The sequence below is a fragment of the Dermatophagoides farinae genome, chromosome 7, assembly GCF_024713945.1.
Source record: "Dermatophagoides farinae isolate YC_2012a chromosome 7, ASM2471394v1, whole genome shotgun sequence".
Classification (NCBI taxonomy): Eukaryota; Metazoa; Arthropoda; class Arachnida; order Sarcoptiformes; family Pyroglyphidae; genus Dermatophagoides; species Dermatophagoides farinae.
In genome coordinates this window covers 3,618,719-3,632,619 of record NC_134683.1, presented here as the reverse complement: position 1 = coordinate 3,632,619, position 13,901 = coordinate 3,618,719, and the positions used below count along the sequence as shown (strand labels likewise).

Sequence of the window (13,901 nt, the reverse complement as noted above, 5' to 3'; positions counted from 1 at the left end):
TGGTGGGTTATGATGGATTAACGAGATGATCCAGAACTTGATCGTGATGAACGACGACGACGACTATCACGTATGGGTGGTGGTGGCGGTGGTGGAGTACGACTACGACTACGAGATCGTCGTCTTGAATGTGGTGGTGATCTACGTGATGGTGGTGGCGGTGATCGTCGTCGGCCACGATTTGGTGGTGATGAATTTGGTCGCCATCCGGAATTTCTCCCGCCTCCACCACGTGGTGGTGGTGGATGACCTCGCATTTTTTGTAGATCAATTTTGGATGCACTGATTTCCTGGCCATCAATCTGGCCACCATCCATATATTTTACAGCTTTAACTGCATCATCAGCGTTCTCATATTCAACATAAGCGAAGCCACGATTTAAATGGCTATGCATACGATCCATTGGCAAATCAACGCAGATAACTTTGCCAAAAGCACTGAAGATTTCATGCAAATGATCTCGATTGACATTACGAGTTAAACGTCCAATGTAAAGTCGAGTGAAAACCGATGATGGTGGTATTGGTGATGGACCACGTTTTTTCGATGATGATGATGATGGCGGTGGTGGGGCACCACGACGATCTCTTGGTGAATCGCCACGATCACGATGATAACGGCGACGATATCCCGAACTTTTCGAACTGGATGAATGTGATGAACGTGAAGAAACGGATCGTGAACTAGAACTACGACTTGATGATCCACTTGAACTTGATCGAGAAGAAGCAGAACTACTACGTGAACGGCTTCTGGAACTATTGGTGAATCGGGCATTTAAAATTTGTAAATATTTTTTTTAAAATCTAAAATCCAACTTACCTGCCACTGGATCGTGAGCTAATACTTCGGCTTCGTTTTCGACCTTTTATTCCATCTTTCGATTCTTTCAAAGCTGTCGTACTACCCCTGTGTGTACAAAAAAAATGAATTTAATTAGAATAATAAATAAATAAAATTTGACAGAAAATTCTACAAACATTTTATATTAGTTTTCAAATTATAATTCGGATCCAAAAAAAAGAATGACAATTGAAAGATGCAATTTTGATACCGCTTTTGTATCACATGCATGCATGCATAAAACTCGATATATGATACATTCATAAAGACTGTATCCAAATTCCAAATTTTATATTTTGTTGGAATTTTGAACAAAAATAATTTCATCATCAATCATGAACATCATACATGGTCATAATTGTTTTCGTATCACATTTTTTCACATTGATTCATACATTACGAAACCGGATCTAGTTTTGGATGAAACCTATTCCAGTTTTCGAAAACGTAATATTAATTTAGCCACCATCATTCGAGTGTTTGGCACAACCGATGATGGAATATCCACCTGCATTCATATTCATCAACATTTTCCTCATCTAACTATTCGTCGTGAAGATCTATTCGAATGTTATCGAATTGAATCGACGAAAGAATCGACAGTAGATCACACGGCCATTCTGGATGTGTTTGTCAAAGATTTAGAAAATTCATTGAGTCAATTTGTTGATTCACGATCACAAGATGAAATACAGATTATCAATGTTGAACCACATGATTCATTGTAAATAAAGTTTTGTTTTTTTAAAAAATGAGATGAATTCTTTCGATTAATTTGATTTTTTTTCTCACACAGTTCATTCTATGGATATCATGATCGGCCAGAAACATTTTATCGAATTTATTTTACCACCTATTGGATGGCCAATCAGTAAGTATATATTGTATTTAATATTGGAATTTTCGTCATCATCAATCTCGAATTTTTTTTGATTTCATAGAGCAAAAAATTCACTTGAATCCGGTATGATTAATGGCTATAAATTTGTTTGCTATAATTTTCTTGAATTTCTTCTTCAATTCTACATTGATCGACATGTCTATCTGAATACATTAACATTTAAACAAATTACGTTTCGTAAACATCGATCTTCAAATGTCTATGAAGATATTGATTGTATTCGTGATCGACAATTCACAACGGTTGCCAAAATTTTATCCTATAATGATCTAATCATAACGAGTACATGTCAATTTGAATGTGATGCATTGGCCGATGATATTATGATTGTCGAACGTCAACCATTGTTTCCATCAAATGAACTATTCAATCCATCAATGCCGGGTATTATCAGTTTATGGAATCGACAATTTCAACGATCATCACCAGAAGAATTTCAATCACTATTAAATGTATTGCAAAGTAGAAATTCAATTCATTATAGTAGTCATCAATTTCAATTGAAAAGACATCATATATTCGATATAAATCCAAATATTCCACAATTGGATGGTCCAACTGATTCTGAAGATGTTAACTATTATCTATTCAATGGTAAACAAATTCATTTCGATCCAAAACAATTTCAGAAAGGCATTGTATGTGCACCACGTTTAAATCCACAATCCGGTAATTTTCCGATATTAAAATTTATGGATAAGAGTCCTGGAAATATTCCATTAATAATGGAACGTTCACATTTGACCACTATTTCGAATACTGATACCAAACATGAAATGTTCGAATCGATTGAAAGAAAAATCAATACATTCCATCGTACTTCTGATTATATGGAAAAATTAAAATCACGTCTAAAAACATATCGGCTGTCAAATCCAATACTCGAAACAGATACAGATACAGATATCAACAGGCCTAAATCAACAAGTTGTCCGTTGAAATTACATTTTAAAAACAAATGCAATGTACCGAAAATCTCACTTCCAGAATCAACGATTACGAAGGAAACGACGTAATCCATTTGATAAAAATCCAGCTATTCAGGATATTCAATTGGACAATCTTATCACCGACAGTAATCTAATGATGATGGCCAATAGCTTTTCTACCACCGTTCATACGATGAATTCAAGTTTAATGAATGATTCTAATCAATTCGAAATGACAAAATCGAATGAATTATCGATTCGATCAAATCATTTCGAATGGATTCAATATCCACATTTAACCATAATGTCCATGGAATTACATGCACGTATTCGTTCGAATTTAACACCTGATCCAAATTATGACCCCATACAAATGATCATGTTCACCATACATTGGGAATCCATTCATGATTCATCATCGGCACAAAAACCGTACATGGCTGCCATCATCGTTGACAAACCCGATGTCAAAAATGTTGAACATTGTTTGAATTGGAAAAATCGATCAATAAACATTGATTATGTGCAATCTGAATTGGATTTATTTTTTCGTTTCTCACGTTATGTTCAACAATCGGATCCGGACATTGTTCTTGGCTATGTGGTCGATACACAATCCTGGGGTTATCTTCTTCAACGTGCAATTATACTTGGTTTTCAAATTGGACCAATGTTTTCACGTGTGATCAATACATTTCAATCAAAAGGTAATTCTGCTGGTGGCCAAAATGAATCACCATCACTAGTCGGACGTATCGTTCTAAATACATGGCATCTATTACGACATGAATTGGCTTTACGATCATATACTATTGAAAATGTTTATCATCATTTATTCGGTATGACAATGTCAAAATTATCCAACGAATCATTAGGACAGCTATGGGAATCTGCAAGCGATTTGATTCTAGAATATTATCTACAACGAACACTTGGTTCAATGCGTATATTGAATCATTTGAATTATATACGTCGTACATTTGATCTTTCCTGTGCGTTTGGTATGCCATTTTTGGATGTCATCGAACGTGGAACACAATTTCGTGTTGAATCAATGTTATTACCATTGTGTCGTCAAGCAAATTATTTACCATTACGTTTTTCCAAACATTTTATACGTCTTCAACGTGCACCACAATATATATCATTAATATATGAACCGGATATTCGTATACATTTAGAACCGGTTGCTATTCTTGATTTTCAATCACTTTATCCATCGTTAATTATTGCACATAATTATTGTTATAGTACTTGTTTAGGTCGATTACAAAATATCATCAGGTATGTTCTGTGAATGATCAATATGAATCCATTAAATTAATTTCAATTTCCAACAGTAAGGACGATACGTTTGGATGTTACAAACTTAAGAATCAACAACAAATATTAGATGGATTATCAGATGATCAGATTCATATATCTGAAAATGGAGTCGTATTTGTTCGACGTAATGTTCGACAAGGAATATTACCAAAAATGTTGGAAGAAATACTCAATACAAGAATATTGATTAAACGAGAATTGAAAAATGTTGATCGAAAATTAAAAAATCCTGAATTATCTCGATCAGAACGTAAACGATTACAGGCGTTACTAAATGAATTGGATAATTCACAATTGGCAATGAAATTAATATCGAATGTTACCTATGGTTATACATCGGCCAATTTTTCTGGTCGTATGCCTTGTATTGAAATAGCCGATTCGATTGTATCGAAAGGAAGACAAACATTAGAAGAGGTGATTACATTCATTAATCAATGGGGTCAAAAAAGTGGATCAAAAGTTAAAGTTATCTATGGTGATACTGATTCAGTATTCATATCGTTTCCAGGTCATTCTTTATCGGCTGCATTTGAAATGGCAAATTTTTTCATAACCGAAATTAATCGTCGACAGCCATATCCAATTTGTTTGAAATTGGAAAAAATCTATCAACCTTGTATCATTATGGCAAAAAAACGTTATTGTGGTTATGCATATGATTCGGCCACAGATCAGGCAAGATTCGATGCCAAAGGTATTGAAACCATACGTCGTGATGGATGTCCATTGACCGGTAAAATAATGGAACGATGTATTCGTATTTTATTCGATTCGAATGGTAATGTTGAATCATTGAAACCATATCTTCAACATCAATTCGATCGTATCCTATCTGGTCGTATTAGTCAATTATCGGATTTTATTTTTGCAAGACAATTTGCCGGACTTAAAAATTATCGTAATGGTGATGTAATACCTGCTTGTATTATTGCTCGAAAACGAATGCAAATTGATCCACGTGATGAACCCAAAATCAAGGAACGTGTTGCTTATGTTGTCATCGATGATGGTGATGAAAAACGAAGAATAGCCGATCTAGTTAGACAACCATTCGATTTATTGGCTGATGAAACACTTCGATTGAATGGTGATTATTATATTAGAAGTGCAATCATTGTTCCAATGATTCGAGTATTGGATTCAATATTTCGACAATCACAAAAATGTCTAAATGGTTGGTATGAAGAATGTCGAATACGGAATAAACGAAATAGACAAAACCTAATGGTTGGTCAACAATTAATGCAACAATTACAACAAAATCATCAAGAAGAATTCAATTTAATGATGAATAATGATTATTGGCAGCAGCAGCAGCAGCGGCGAATTTTAACAACAAACGATTATTTGGAACCATTAATTCAAATAATGGATTCAATTAGAAATGTTCGATTTAAATTGAAAAACTATGAACAACAATGTTGTCATTGTATGCAATTTGATTGGAATCATATTTTCAAATCAAATTCATCAAAACATCCATGTCAAGTGGAAACATGTCGATCATTGTATGGTTATCATCAATGTAAACGTGATTTTCATTATTTATTGTTTCTTCAACAAGCATTATTGAACAAATCCACCACCATCACTAATTTGTTTTAAATCATTTTTCTTTTTTTTCTCTCATATATTATTATTTAATAAATTCATTTTATTCAATGAAAACAAAAAAAAATTTATACTGTGTAATTGATATTTGATAATTATGAAAAAAAATCGAACGATATATTGGCTAGGTCTCTCTCTCTGTTTGTGTGTGTTTGTTGTTTGAACTTTGAACGCTGTGAAAATAGGTACTTTTTACCAACAAAAAATTCAACTGGTTGGACAAGTTTAATTGAGATAAAAAAAACCACCCATTTTTTTTTCTTACACACAACAAAAAAAAACAAGTCCTGGTTCTCGATTCTGTTGATTGTTGATTATTAATTCGTTTTCAATATATATATATTATATTGAAAAATTGCACGTATACACCAAACGTAACGTAATGTAATATAACATATATATGTACGTATTTATTATGACCACTACCACACACACAATATAGATGTGCAACACAATAAACAACAACAACAACAACAACAATATTCACCAAAATATTTGGCTGAATGCAGTCTTCATTTTTTTTCCTTGTTTCCATGTTGTTGCTGGTGTTGTTGTTGTTGGTGTCACTGGTTTCGCTGTGTTTGTGTGTACTCTTCTTCCATCATCATCATCGATCGATCGATCACCATTGATCATCATTGATATTGAAAAAAAAAGAGAAAATCAAAAAAACAAAACAAAAAGAACGATAGAATTTTGAATTTTTTTTTTGTTTCCAAAAATCAGATTCTGATAAGAATCATCAAATGTTTTATAATTCGTTTTAATTGTGGCTGAGCTATGTGTGTGTGTGTGTATACATCTGATGATCAATTTTCATTAATCGATTGATTTCAATTGAAGAATATTTTATTTTCTTTAGTGCCAAAATATTAACAACAACAACAAATATTTTATTACAATCATTCGACATCATCAGAATCATTAATTTTGCTCAATAAAAAAAAAATTTTTTTTTCTCTCTCTCTCTCTCATTTGGATCTTAGTCTAATCTACTATAATTATTTGAATCTCGAATTCATTGTTGATCTTAATAATAAAAAAAATGGAAGCCATTGCTAAACATGATTTCAATGCAACAGCCAATGATGAACTTAGTTTTCATCGTGGTGATGTATTAAAAGTTTTGAATAAAGAAGAAGATATTAATTGGTATAAAGCTGAATTGGATTCACGTGAAGGTCTTATTCCAAGTAATTATATTGAAATGAAAAATCATGAGTAAGTTTATTTTGTTTCGAATGTTTTCAATCGAATGTGTTTTTTGTTTTCAAATTCTTTTTCTTTGTAATAATAATAATAATAATTTATATAGTTGGTATTATGGCCGTATAACAAGAGCTGAAGCTGAAAAATTATTACATGATAAACATGAAGGAGCCTTTCTTATACGTGTCAGTGAATCATCACCAGGAGATTTTTCCTTATCAGTCAAGTAATTTATCAAGATTGAGTTATTTGATGATTCAATTTACAATTCTTAATTATTTGTTTTTTTTTCACTTAGATGTCCTGATGGTGTACAACATTTTAAAGTTTTACGAGATCAAAATGGAAAATTTTTTCTTTGGGTTGTTAAATTTAATTCATTGAATGAATTAGTTGATTATCATCGTACATCATCGGTTAGCCGTAATCAAGAGGTTAAACTTAAGGATATGCGACCAGAGGTAAAATTTAAATTCTAATTACAATTTTAATTATTGAATTGAATTTGGATCCTTTTTTTTAACAGCTAAAAGTACAGGCAATGTATGATTTTTTCTCACAAGAATCTGGTGAACTTGAATTTCGTCGTGGTGACATAATCAGTGTAATTGATCGTAGTGATCAAAATTGGTGGGAAGGTGAAATTGGTACTCGAAAAGGTTTCTTTCCGGCTACATATGTTGAACCTTATTTTGGACAAGTGGATGGACAACAACAACAACAACAACAATAATAATAATAATGATAATAATACGTTAATCAATTTGATTTCAAATTTTTTTTTCTTCTTTTTGCGATTTTAATCATCGAATTCTCTACTACTACTACTACTAATTATTATTATTATTCAACGCTGACAACATTCGATTGATCAGTCAGTTTTTTTTTCTATATCTACAAATTATTTTACACATCCCTCTCGTCATGATGGTCAACTGACAACCAAAAAAAAAACCCGAGGTGGATGTGTATTGTGCTTCAATCATCATATAAATTGTTCTGTTTTTTTTCTCTCTCTCAGCATTTACCTTATCTCATTCTACACACACACACACATTACACAGCAGCATGAATTTTATCATTCTATCTTGAAATTTGTTTTTTTTTTTAAATTCTTTTAACCACCACCAATCTCCCTCGTCATTCGTTTTCCTGATGATTTTATTTGCATTTTATTTTACAAAAATTCTATAACCAACAACAACAACAACACTAATTCGATTCGATTTAATATTATTGTGACAAATGACCATGTGTATTATTATTAGTAGATGATGATAATCTAGATTTTTATTTTTATTTTTTATTTATGAATTGAAAAAAAACATGCTGAAATAAACAAACATACACACACACACACATACAGATTAAAAATTTGATTCGATTGAATATCACATTTATATGATAATAATGATGGTGATTCTGGAGCTTGATTTTTTTGTTTCTTATAGATCTGATTTACGATTTTCAATCTGAATACATTCAACTTCAAATATTAATGATGAATCTGGTGGTATTGTTGGTGGTGAACCAGTGGAACCATATGCAAGATCAGATGGTATGACTAATTTTCGTTTTTCACCAACACAAATACCTAACATTCCTTGATCCCAACCGGCAATTACTTGACCAGCACCTAATGTAAATTTCAATGGTGTTCCACGTTTATATGAACTATCAAATTCAGCGCCAGTTGAATGTAATGTTCCCTGTGTGTAATGAATGAATGAATGGAAAAGTGGATGATTGAAATTTTTTTTTTTTTCATTTTCGAATGACAAATAAATTTACCCGATAATGAATATGTAATATATCGCCTTTTGATGCACGACGTTGACAATCATCGACACGTTTTTTGATACCAATCTGTAATTTGGTCACTTTTTTATCATTATTATTATTATTACAATGTACAGTAATGAACACAATGGATAAAAATAAAATAATGATGATTTGAGCAGTTGTAATCGATTTCCGATTGATAGACATTTTCTTTTTTCAATCCTTTGTTATTATATTCAAATTTACTTAATTTAATGGAAAAAAAAAATACTTGACGTCAGAAAATTCAAATGTGACAACTCAACCAACAACAAAAAAACAGTGTGTGTTTGTGTGCGATATATACGATATGTCGATTAATATGAACAATCGATTGTTTCTTTCGAACGATATTTTTTTTTGAAATTGTCGATTTTCGATCAATTTTAAACATTCTTGTTATTATTTTATTATAAATTAATTGATAATTGATAAATGATTGATTTTAATTGACGAATAATAATAATAATAATTTATATATGATAAGTGTTTAAACAGTAATAATATAATGATTATCTATACATTTATTATTATAATATATAATGAATGGATGCTATAATTGATCATTGTTGTTTGTTCATTCATTGATTATGATCACCACCACCACCAACATTATCATCATCATCATCATCGCCATCATTATCATTTTTATCATGATCATGATGATATTTTTGATCAATCGATTTTGATGGATAATCATTTCTATCATTAAATGGTCGATTAAATGATCGTTCCAATTCACGTATACGATATCGTTGAATAGTCAATTCTTTCAATATTTTCCGTCGTCGATGTTCACATTCAACATTATCACATACATACCAATCACGATCACAAATATCTTGATCTTTTTGATTCAATTTTAATGATCTGGCCAAACTCTAAAATGATAATAATTCAATTAAAATTCAACAACATTGTGAATATGAAATCTGAAATCACTTACAAGGCTAACTAGTGCAAAGCAATCGGCTTTTTCCGTTTTAGCCAAATAACGGCGACAATAACTAAAATAAAGATGTTCAAGTGCCAATAATATGACTGTCAACAGGATACCACAGCCAAGCAAAAGGAATGCACTCATAAATTGATTAATATCCAATGGTTTACTCATGTTTCGTTTATTTTTCTGTGATTTACATGCACCTTGAAACCAATAACGACGAAGCCGTTCCAAATCACCACTTTCACGATATTCAATCATTTTTTTATTGAATTTTTCCAAATATTTTGAATTTTTTGGCATAGCAAAGCCATATCCAGTCATAGCATACCAACTACCGACGGTCAATAGGCCACAATCATTATCTTCACCGACCAGATAATCCAATACTACGGCATCATAGATGAATGCATCCAATTCTCTATAAGTGAATAGAAAAATTTGAATTTTTTTTCTAAATCGAACAACAACAAACGAACCCTTTTTTAACAGCTGTAACACCATTTTTACTTGATGAACGATTAAATGGTGCCATATAATGATACATTTTTGGTTTATTCAATTTCAATACTGCTTCCGTATTACCGAATGGTATGGTGCCGAATTTTAATGGTGGTTCACTTAGATGTGGATTGGCCAATTTTTTATCCTCAATACCGGTAAAATCATGATATTCTTCACGTGTAATCATAAATGCTGCCAGATTAGCAGTATAAATGGCAAGAAATACGACAGCAAATGTAGCCCATGTATTGGCCATAAATCTGAAATGTGCGAAAAAAATCCGATTACTCAAGAATACAAAACCAGAATCACAAACATCAAAATACCTTGCTGTATATCCTTTTGGACAATCTACAGGTACGGCAGCTCCAAATAGAATGGCCCAAACTAGCCAATAGGTACGGAATAATGAAAATTTATGATCTAAAAACAAACAACAATCGATGAATGAAAAGTAAATTTTTCAACAAATCAAAACTGACCTTTTGGTGGTCTCATTGCCATATCATAACCGGATGGACTTAGCCATTCGAATAGGAAAATAGCAAATGCAGCTATTTGTATGCTGACCAACAATATCATGATCCATGATATTACATCGAATGGTTCTACAATATATCAAAAAAAGGTATTTGTAAAAATTGACAAATTTTAAAAATTTCACAATTTTTATCTCATTTTACCTAGAAATGCTTTTGGTGAAATAATACCGGTACGTTTTGCAACGGCTATAGCGATACCAGTTTCCAGAAATGGTACGGTAAAATCAACAAATGCTTGTCGATCAGAATTAATTTTGATCGATGTAACAACCATATCGGCTTTATGATTAAGCAATTCTGCAATTAAACCATTCCAGGTTCCATTCTTGAATTTTATTCAAGAATTTTAGTCAACTTTTTTTCCGATTCTCATCATAAGAAAAAGACTTACATTCAGTATACCCCATGCACCATCTTCAACACGAACTAATTCATAGGTAAATTTAAGATCATTGGCAAATTTTTGTAACAAATCGATACAGAAACCAGCACAGCATCCATTTGATGTACTTTGAAGACAAATAATTAATTAAATTTCAAATGGTCAAATTTTGAAATCGTAAAACCACTACTAACCTATTATCGACGATATTAACAAGTGTATATTTACATGGTACAGCACGACTCATACGACATTCACCGGTTTCATTATCGGGAGGCACAAAATTAACAAATGGTGGTTCTTCTAACCAGCTTACTTTTAGGCTAAATTTTTCTGGTATACCTATCGGTGGTACTGGAGAATTTTCTGGCCATGTTATATCTTTGATTTCTATACCATCTTCAGTCCATGTACCAATCTTATCCCAAATGGCCATATTATTCAAATTCATTATATCCAATTCAACATATTTAAGTGTACCATCCAGATTGAATTCAACCGATGGTTTACCCGATTTACTTTTGATTGTTACATTACGTAGAAAACTATTTGAAATGCAAAAAAAATCAATCAATTAATTCAAATGATTCAAGTCAACAAAAAAGAAAAACATACTAAAATAATTGTTCACCCGTTGTCCATTTAATATTGGCCGATGAATTACAATTAATGGCACTATTTAAATTCAATACATTACTATCATTGTTAGTGTTGACCAATAATTCTAAACCGTGTCCAAATATGGTTACAGCTAATTCAATTTCTTCCAATAATTTTTCATGTGTCGTATTGAAATGTACTCCTGCAAAAAAAAATGAAAAACATGTCAAAAAGAAAGAGATAAATTACTGTCAATTATTACCTAGAATACCGGTAGGAAATTCACCCGGTGCATATCCGGCTCTTGGTCCAAGTACACTTTGTGTTACAATCCACATATAATTCTTTGTAGTCATATTCAATTGATCAGCAGCAGCAAATATATCCTGTGCTTCACGTTTATTTGAATACAACAATATGACTCTTGCTTCACTAAATGAAAGTGGACGTAATTCTTCAACAATTTCATCACGATTCGTTCGTTGTACAGTAATTATATCCAATATAGTGAAACTATAATCATTTATCGATAATGTTTGATCACGTAATGCACGTATAAAATGATCATAGCCACCAATTTTACTGGTTATAATTGAAAATGTATGCCATGAATAACGACGTAAAATACTTAACATTGCTGATGCTTGATGTTCCATTGATGGTGCCAATTGTAATATACGTGAATGAACACTTTGCTGTTGATCAAGACCAATATTATCGGCATTCCATGCAATAACCGGTATGCCTAAATAACTGGTCAATTGTAATAGATATTGTGCCGATGCAGCATTACTACCCCATATTTCTGAATTGGTCATATACAATATTGTCGATACATTTTTCACTAATAATTGATTACAAATACTATTCAAAATTTCCGTTGGATTTGGATCCAACGATAATGGCACAACTTGAGCCTGTGTTATTTGATAATAATTTGTAAAATTATATTTTTCATTTATAGATTCAATTTTTTTCTCATGACGATTACGACTTTTCATTAATGATTCAACAGAATCTTGAAGGCGCTGGAAAAAAAATTTATTTTTTTTCAATCAATTCATTTTCTCTGATACAAAAATGAACTTTTTTACCTTATAATATTGTCGCTGTAATGTGATCAACGATGTTTTGGGCAGTATAGCACCGAATGTTATTTTTTGTGCATTCATTAATGATGATCGATGATTATTATGATAATTTGATGAACCATCAATATTCGGTATGATTATGATGATGATTAATGAAAAGATAAAAATTGTCATCGATAGCAATAGTATCAAACTACTATTATTATTACTACTACTATAGGTATATGATGATGGGCGGTGTCTGATTAATTTGAGCATCATCATCTTTTTTTTTTGTTGAAAAAAGAAGGGTCGTTTTTTTTTGTTTTGTTTTATTCGAAAAATTTATGAATCAATGAATTTGATGATTTTCAAATTTCTCCATCTTACAATGATAATAGAGATGATGATGGCTTTTCATTGTCACAAGATTCAATTTCGTTTTGGTTGTTGGTTTTTTTCCAATTCTTTTTTTTATTATTATTAAATTCAATCGATTGTCAAATCGATAATGTTGATGTGCATGTGTAAATCTATTTAATTTGTGTTAATGGAATGGAATGATGATATATTTCTATAGAGACACTGAATTCATTCTATTCAATCAATTCAATGAACACATAGTCATTTGGATCGTTAAATGTTTTTTTTTGTTTACCCATATTCTCTATTTATTTTCGTTTGGTTCGTCGTAGGCAACACAGACAAACACACACACACACACACACACACACATCAAATTCTGGTTGTAAACACACACACACACACACACACATCCCCCCAACCCATTTCTCACTTAGTGGCCATCAGATTCTCTCTTTAAACATCCATTCAAGTGACATTGATGTTTTTTTCATACATAGACAACAATAATATATAACATGTCCTGTCCATATACACACACACACACACACACACACGCACAATAGAATCATTCTATAAATTCTGTTGGGTTCGGCTAACACACACAAACACAATTCGATGTTTTTTTCCTATAGCATCTGTGTGCCTGCAATATTTTAAACCCCCAATTCCTAACACCCGTAAACACATCCAATCCATGCGCGAAACTTTTTTTTGTTTGCATCATACAAAAATATTTCCTCATTTTTTTTTGTTTCAAAATCCCCCCCAAAAAAAAACAATAAAATTCCGAGCATGTCATTGTCAAAAAATATTTTAACCGCGTTTAAATGAAAAAATTTTTTTTTTTTGT

The 13,901-nt window shown here is 31.6% G+C and overlaps 5 protein-coding genes across 5 annotated transcripts; 2 read left to right on the top strand and 3 right to left on the bottom strand.

Moving 5' to 3' along the window:
• Positions 1 to 17: 17 nt before the first annotated feature.
• On the bottom strand, positions 18 to 1,120 carry LOC124496706 (uncharacterized). The gene is made up of 3 exons (XM_047060264.2): positions 982 to 1,120; positions 824 to 910; positions 18 to 759 (listed from the first exon to the last, which is right to left on the bottom strand). Coding segments are annotated over exons 1-3 (831 nt in total). The 5' UTR covers positions 984 to 1,120.
• A 59-nt stretch (positions 1,121 to 1,179) lies between these two features.
• Positions 1,180 to 5,681, top strand: PolZ1 (DNA polymerase zeta catalytic subunit). The gene is given in 5 exon segments (XM_075732618.1): positions 1,180 to 1,568; positions 1,641 to 1,715; positions 1,786 to 2,712; positions 2,714 to 3,958; positions 4,015 to 5,681. Coding segments are annotated over 5 exon segments (4,230 nt in total). The 3' UTR covers positions 5,609 to 5,681.
• Positions 5,682 to 6,056: 375 nt separating this feature from the next.
• On the top strand, positions 6,057 to 8,252 carry drk (growth factor receptor-bound protein 2 drk). The gene is made up of 4 exons (XM_047060277.2): positions 6,057 to 6,835; positions 6,930 to 7,049; positions 7,122 to 7,284; positions 7,350 to 8,252. Exons 1-4 carry the CDS (start codon positions 6,660 to 6,662, stop codon positions 7,554 to 7,556), a joined length of 666 nt encoding a protein of 221 aa, XP_046916233.1. The 5' UTR covers positions 6,057 to 6,659; the 3' UTR covers positions 7,557 to 8,252.
• On the bottom strand, positions 8,091 to 8,924 carry LOC124496727 (peptidyl-prolyl cis-trans isomerase FKBP2). Its single transcript, XM_047060288.2, has 2 exons — positions 8,615 to 8,924; positions 8,091 to 8,532 (listed from the first exon to the last, which is right to left on the bottom strand). Exons 1-2 carry the CDS (start codon positions 8,810 to 8,812, stop codon positions 8,269 to 8,271), a joined length of 462 nt encoding a protein of 153 aa, XP_046916244.2. The 5' UTR covers positions 8,813 to 8,924; the 3' UTR covers positions 8,091 to 8,268.
• Positions 8,925 to 9,017: 93 nt separating this feature from the next.
• LOC124496651 (glutamate receptor ionotropic, NMDA 2B) lies at positions 9,018 to 13,813 on the bottom strand. Its single transcript, XM_047060194.2, has 11 exons — positions 12,710 to 13,813; positions 11,878 to 12,643; positions 11,631 to 11,817; positions 11,210 to 11,560; positions 11,025 to 11,142; positions 10,775 to 10,958; positions 10,574 to 10,699; positions 10,418 to 10,514; positions 10,067 to 10,351; positions 9,591 to 10,008; positions 9,018 to 9,525 (listed from the first exon to the last, which is right to left on the bottom strand). Exons 1-11 carry the CDS (start codon positions 12,968 to 12,970, stop codon positions 9,226 to 9,228), a joined length of 3,093 nt encoding a protein of 1,030 aa, XP_046916150.2. The 5' UTR covers positions 12,971 to 13,813; the 3' UTR covers positions 9,018 to 9,225.
• Between the last annotated feature and the right edge of the window lie 88 nt (positions 13,814 to 13,901).

Bases quoted from the DNA above. Each gene is read 5' to 3' on its own strand.
- LOC124496727 (XM_047060288.2), bottom strand. From the start codon at position 8,812: ATGTCTATCAATCGGAAATCGATTACAACTGCTCAAATCATCATTATT. The intron at 8,533-8,614 runs GTAAATTTATTT...CATTACACACAG, and splicing joins TATTACATATTCATTATCGG to GGAACATTACATTCAACTGG.
- LOC124496651 (XM_047060194.2), bottom strand. From the start codon at position 12,970: ATGATGATGCTCAAATTAATCAGACACCGCCCATCATCATATACCTAT. The intron at 12,644-12,709 runs GTAAAAAAGTTC...TTTTTTTTCCAG, and splicing joins TACAGCGACAATATTATAAG to CGCCTTCAAGATTCTGTTGA. The intron at 10,700-10,774 runs GTAAAATGAGAT...GATATATTGTAG, and splicing joins TTCACCAAAAGCATTTCTAG to AACCATTCGATGTAATATCA.
- drk (XM_047060277.2), top strand. From the start codon at position 6,660: ATGGAAGCCATTGCTAAACATGATTTCAATGCAACAGCCAATGATGAA. The intron at 6,836-6,929 runs GTAAGTTTATTT...TAATTTATATAG, and splicing joins ATTGAAATGAAAAATCATGA to TTGGTATTATGGCCGTATAA. The intron at 7,050-7,121 runs GTAATTTATCAA...TTTTTCACTTAG, and splicing joins GATTTTTCCTTATCAGTCAA to ATGTCCTGATGGTGTACAAC.
- LOC124496706 (XM_047060264.2), bottom strand. The intron at 760-823 runs GTAAGTTGGATT...ATTCACCAATAG, and splicing joins AGCTCACGATCCAGTGGCAG to TTCCAGAAGCCGTTCACGTA.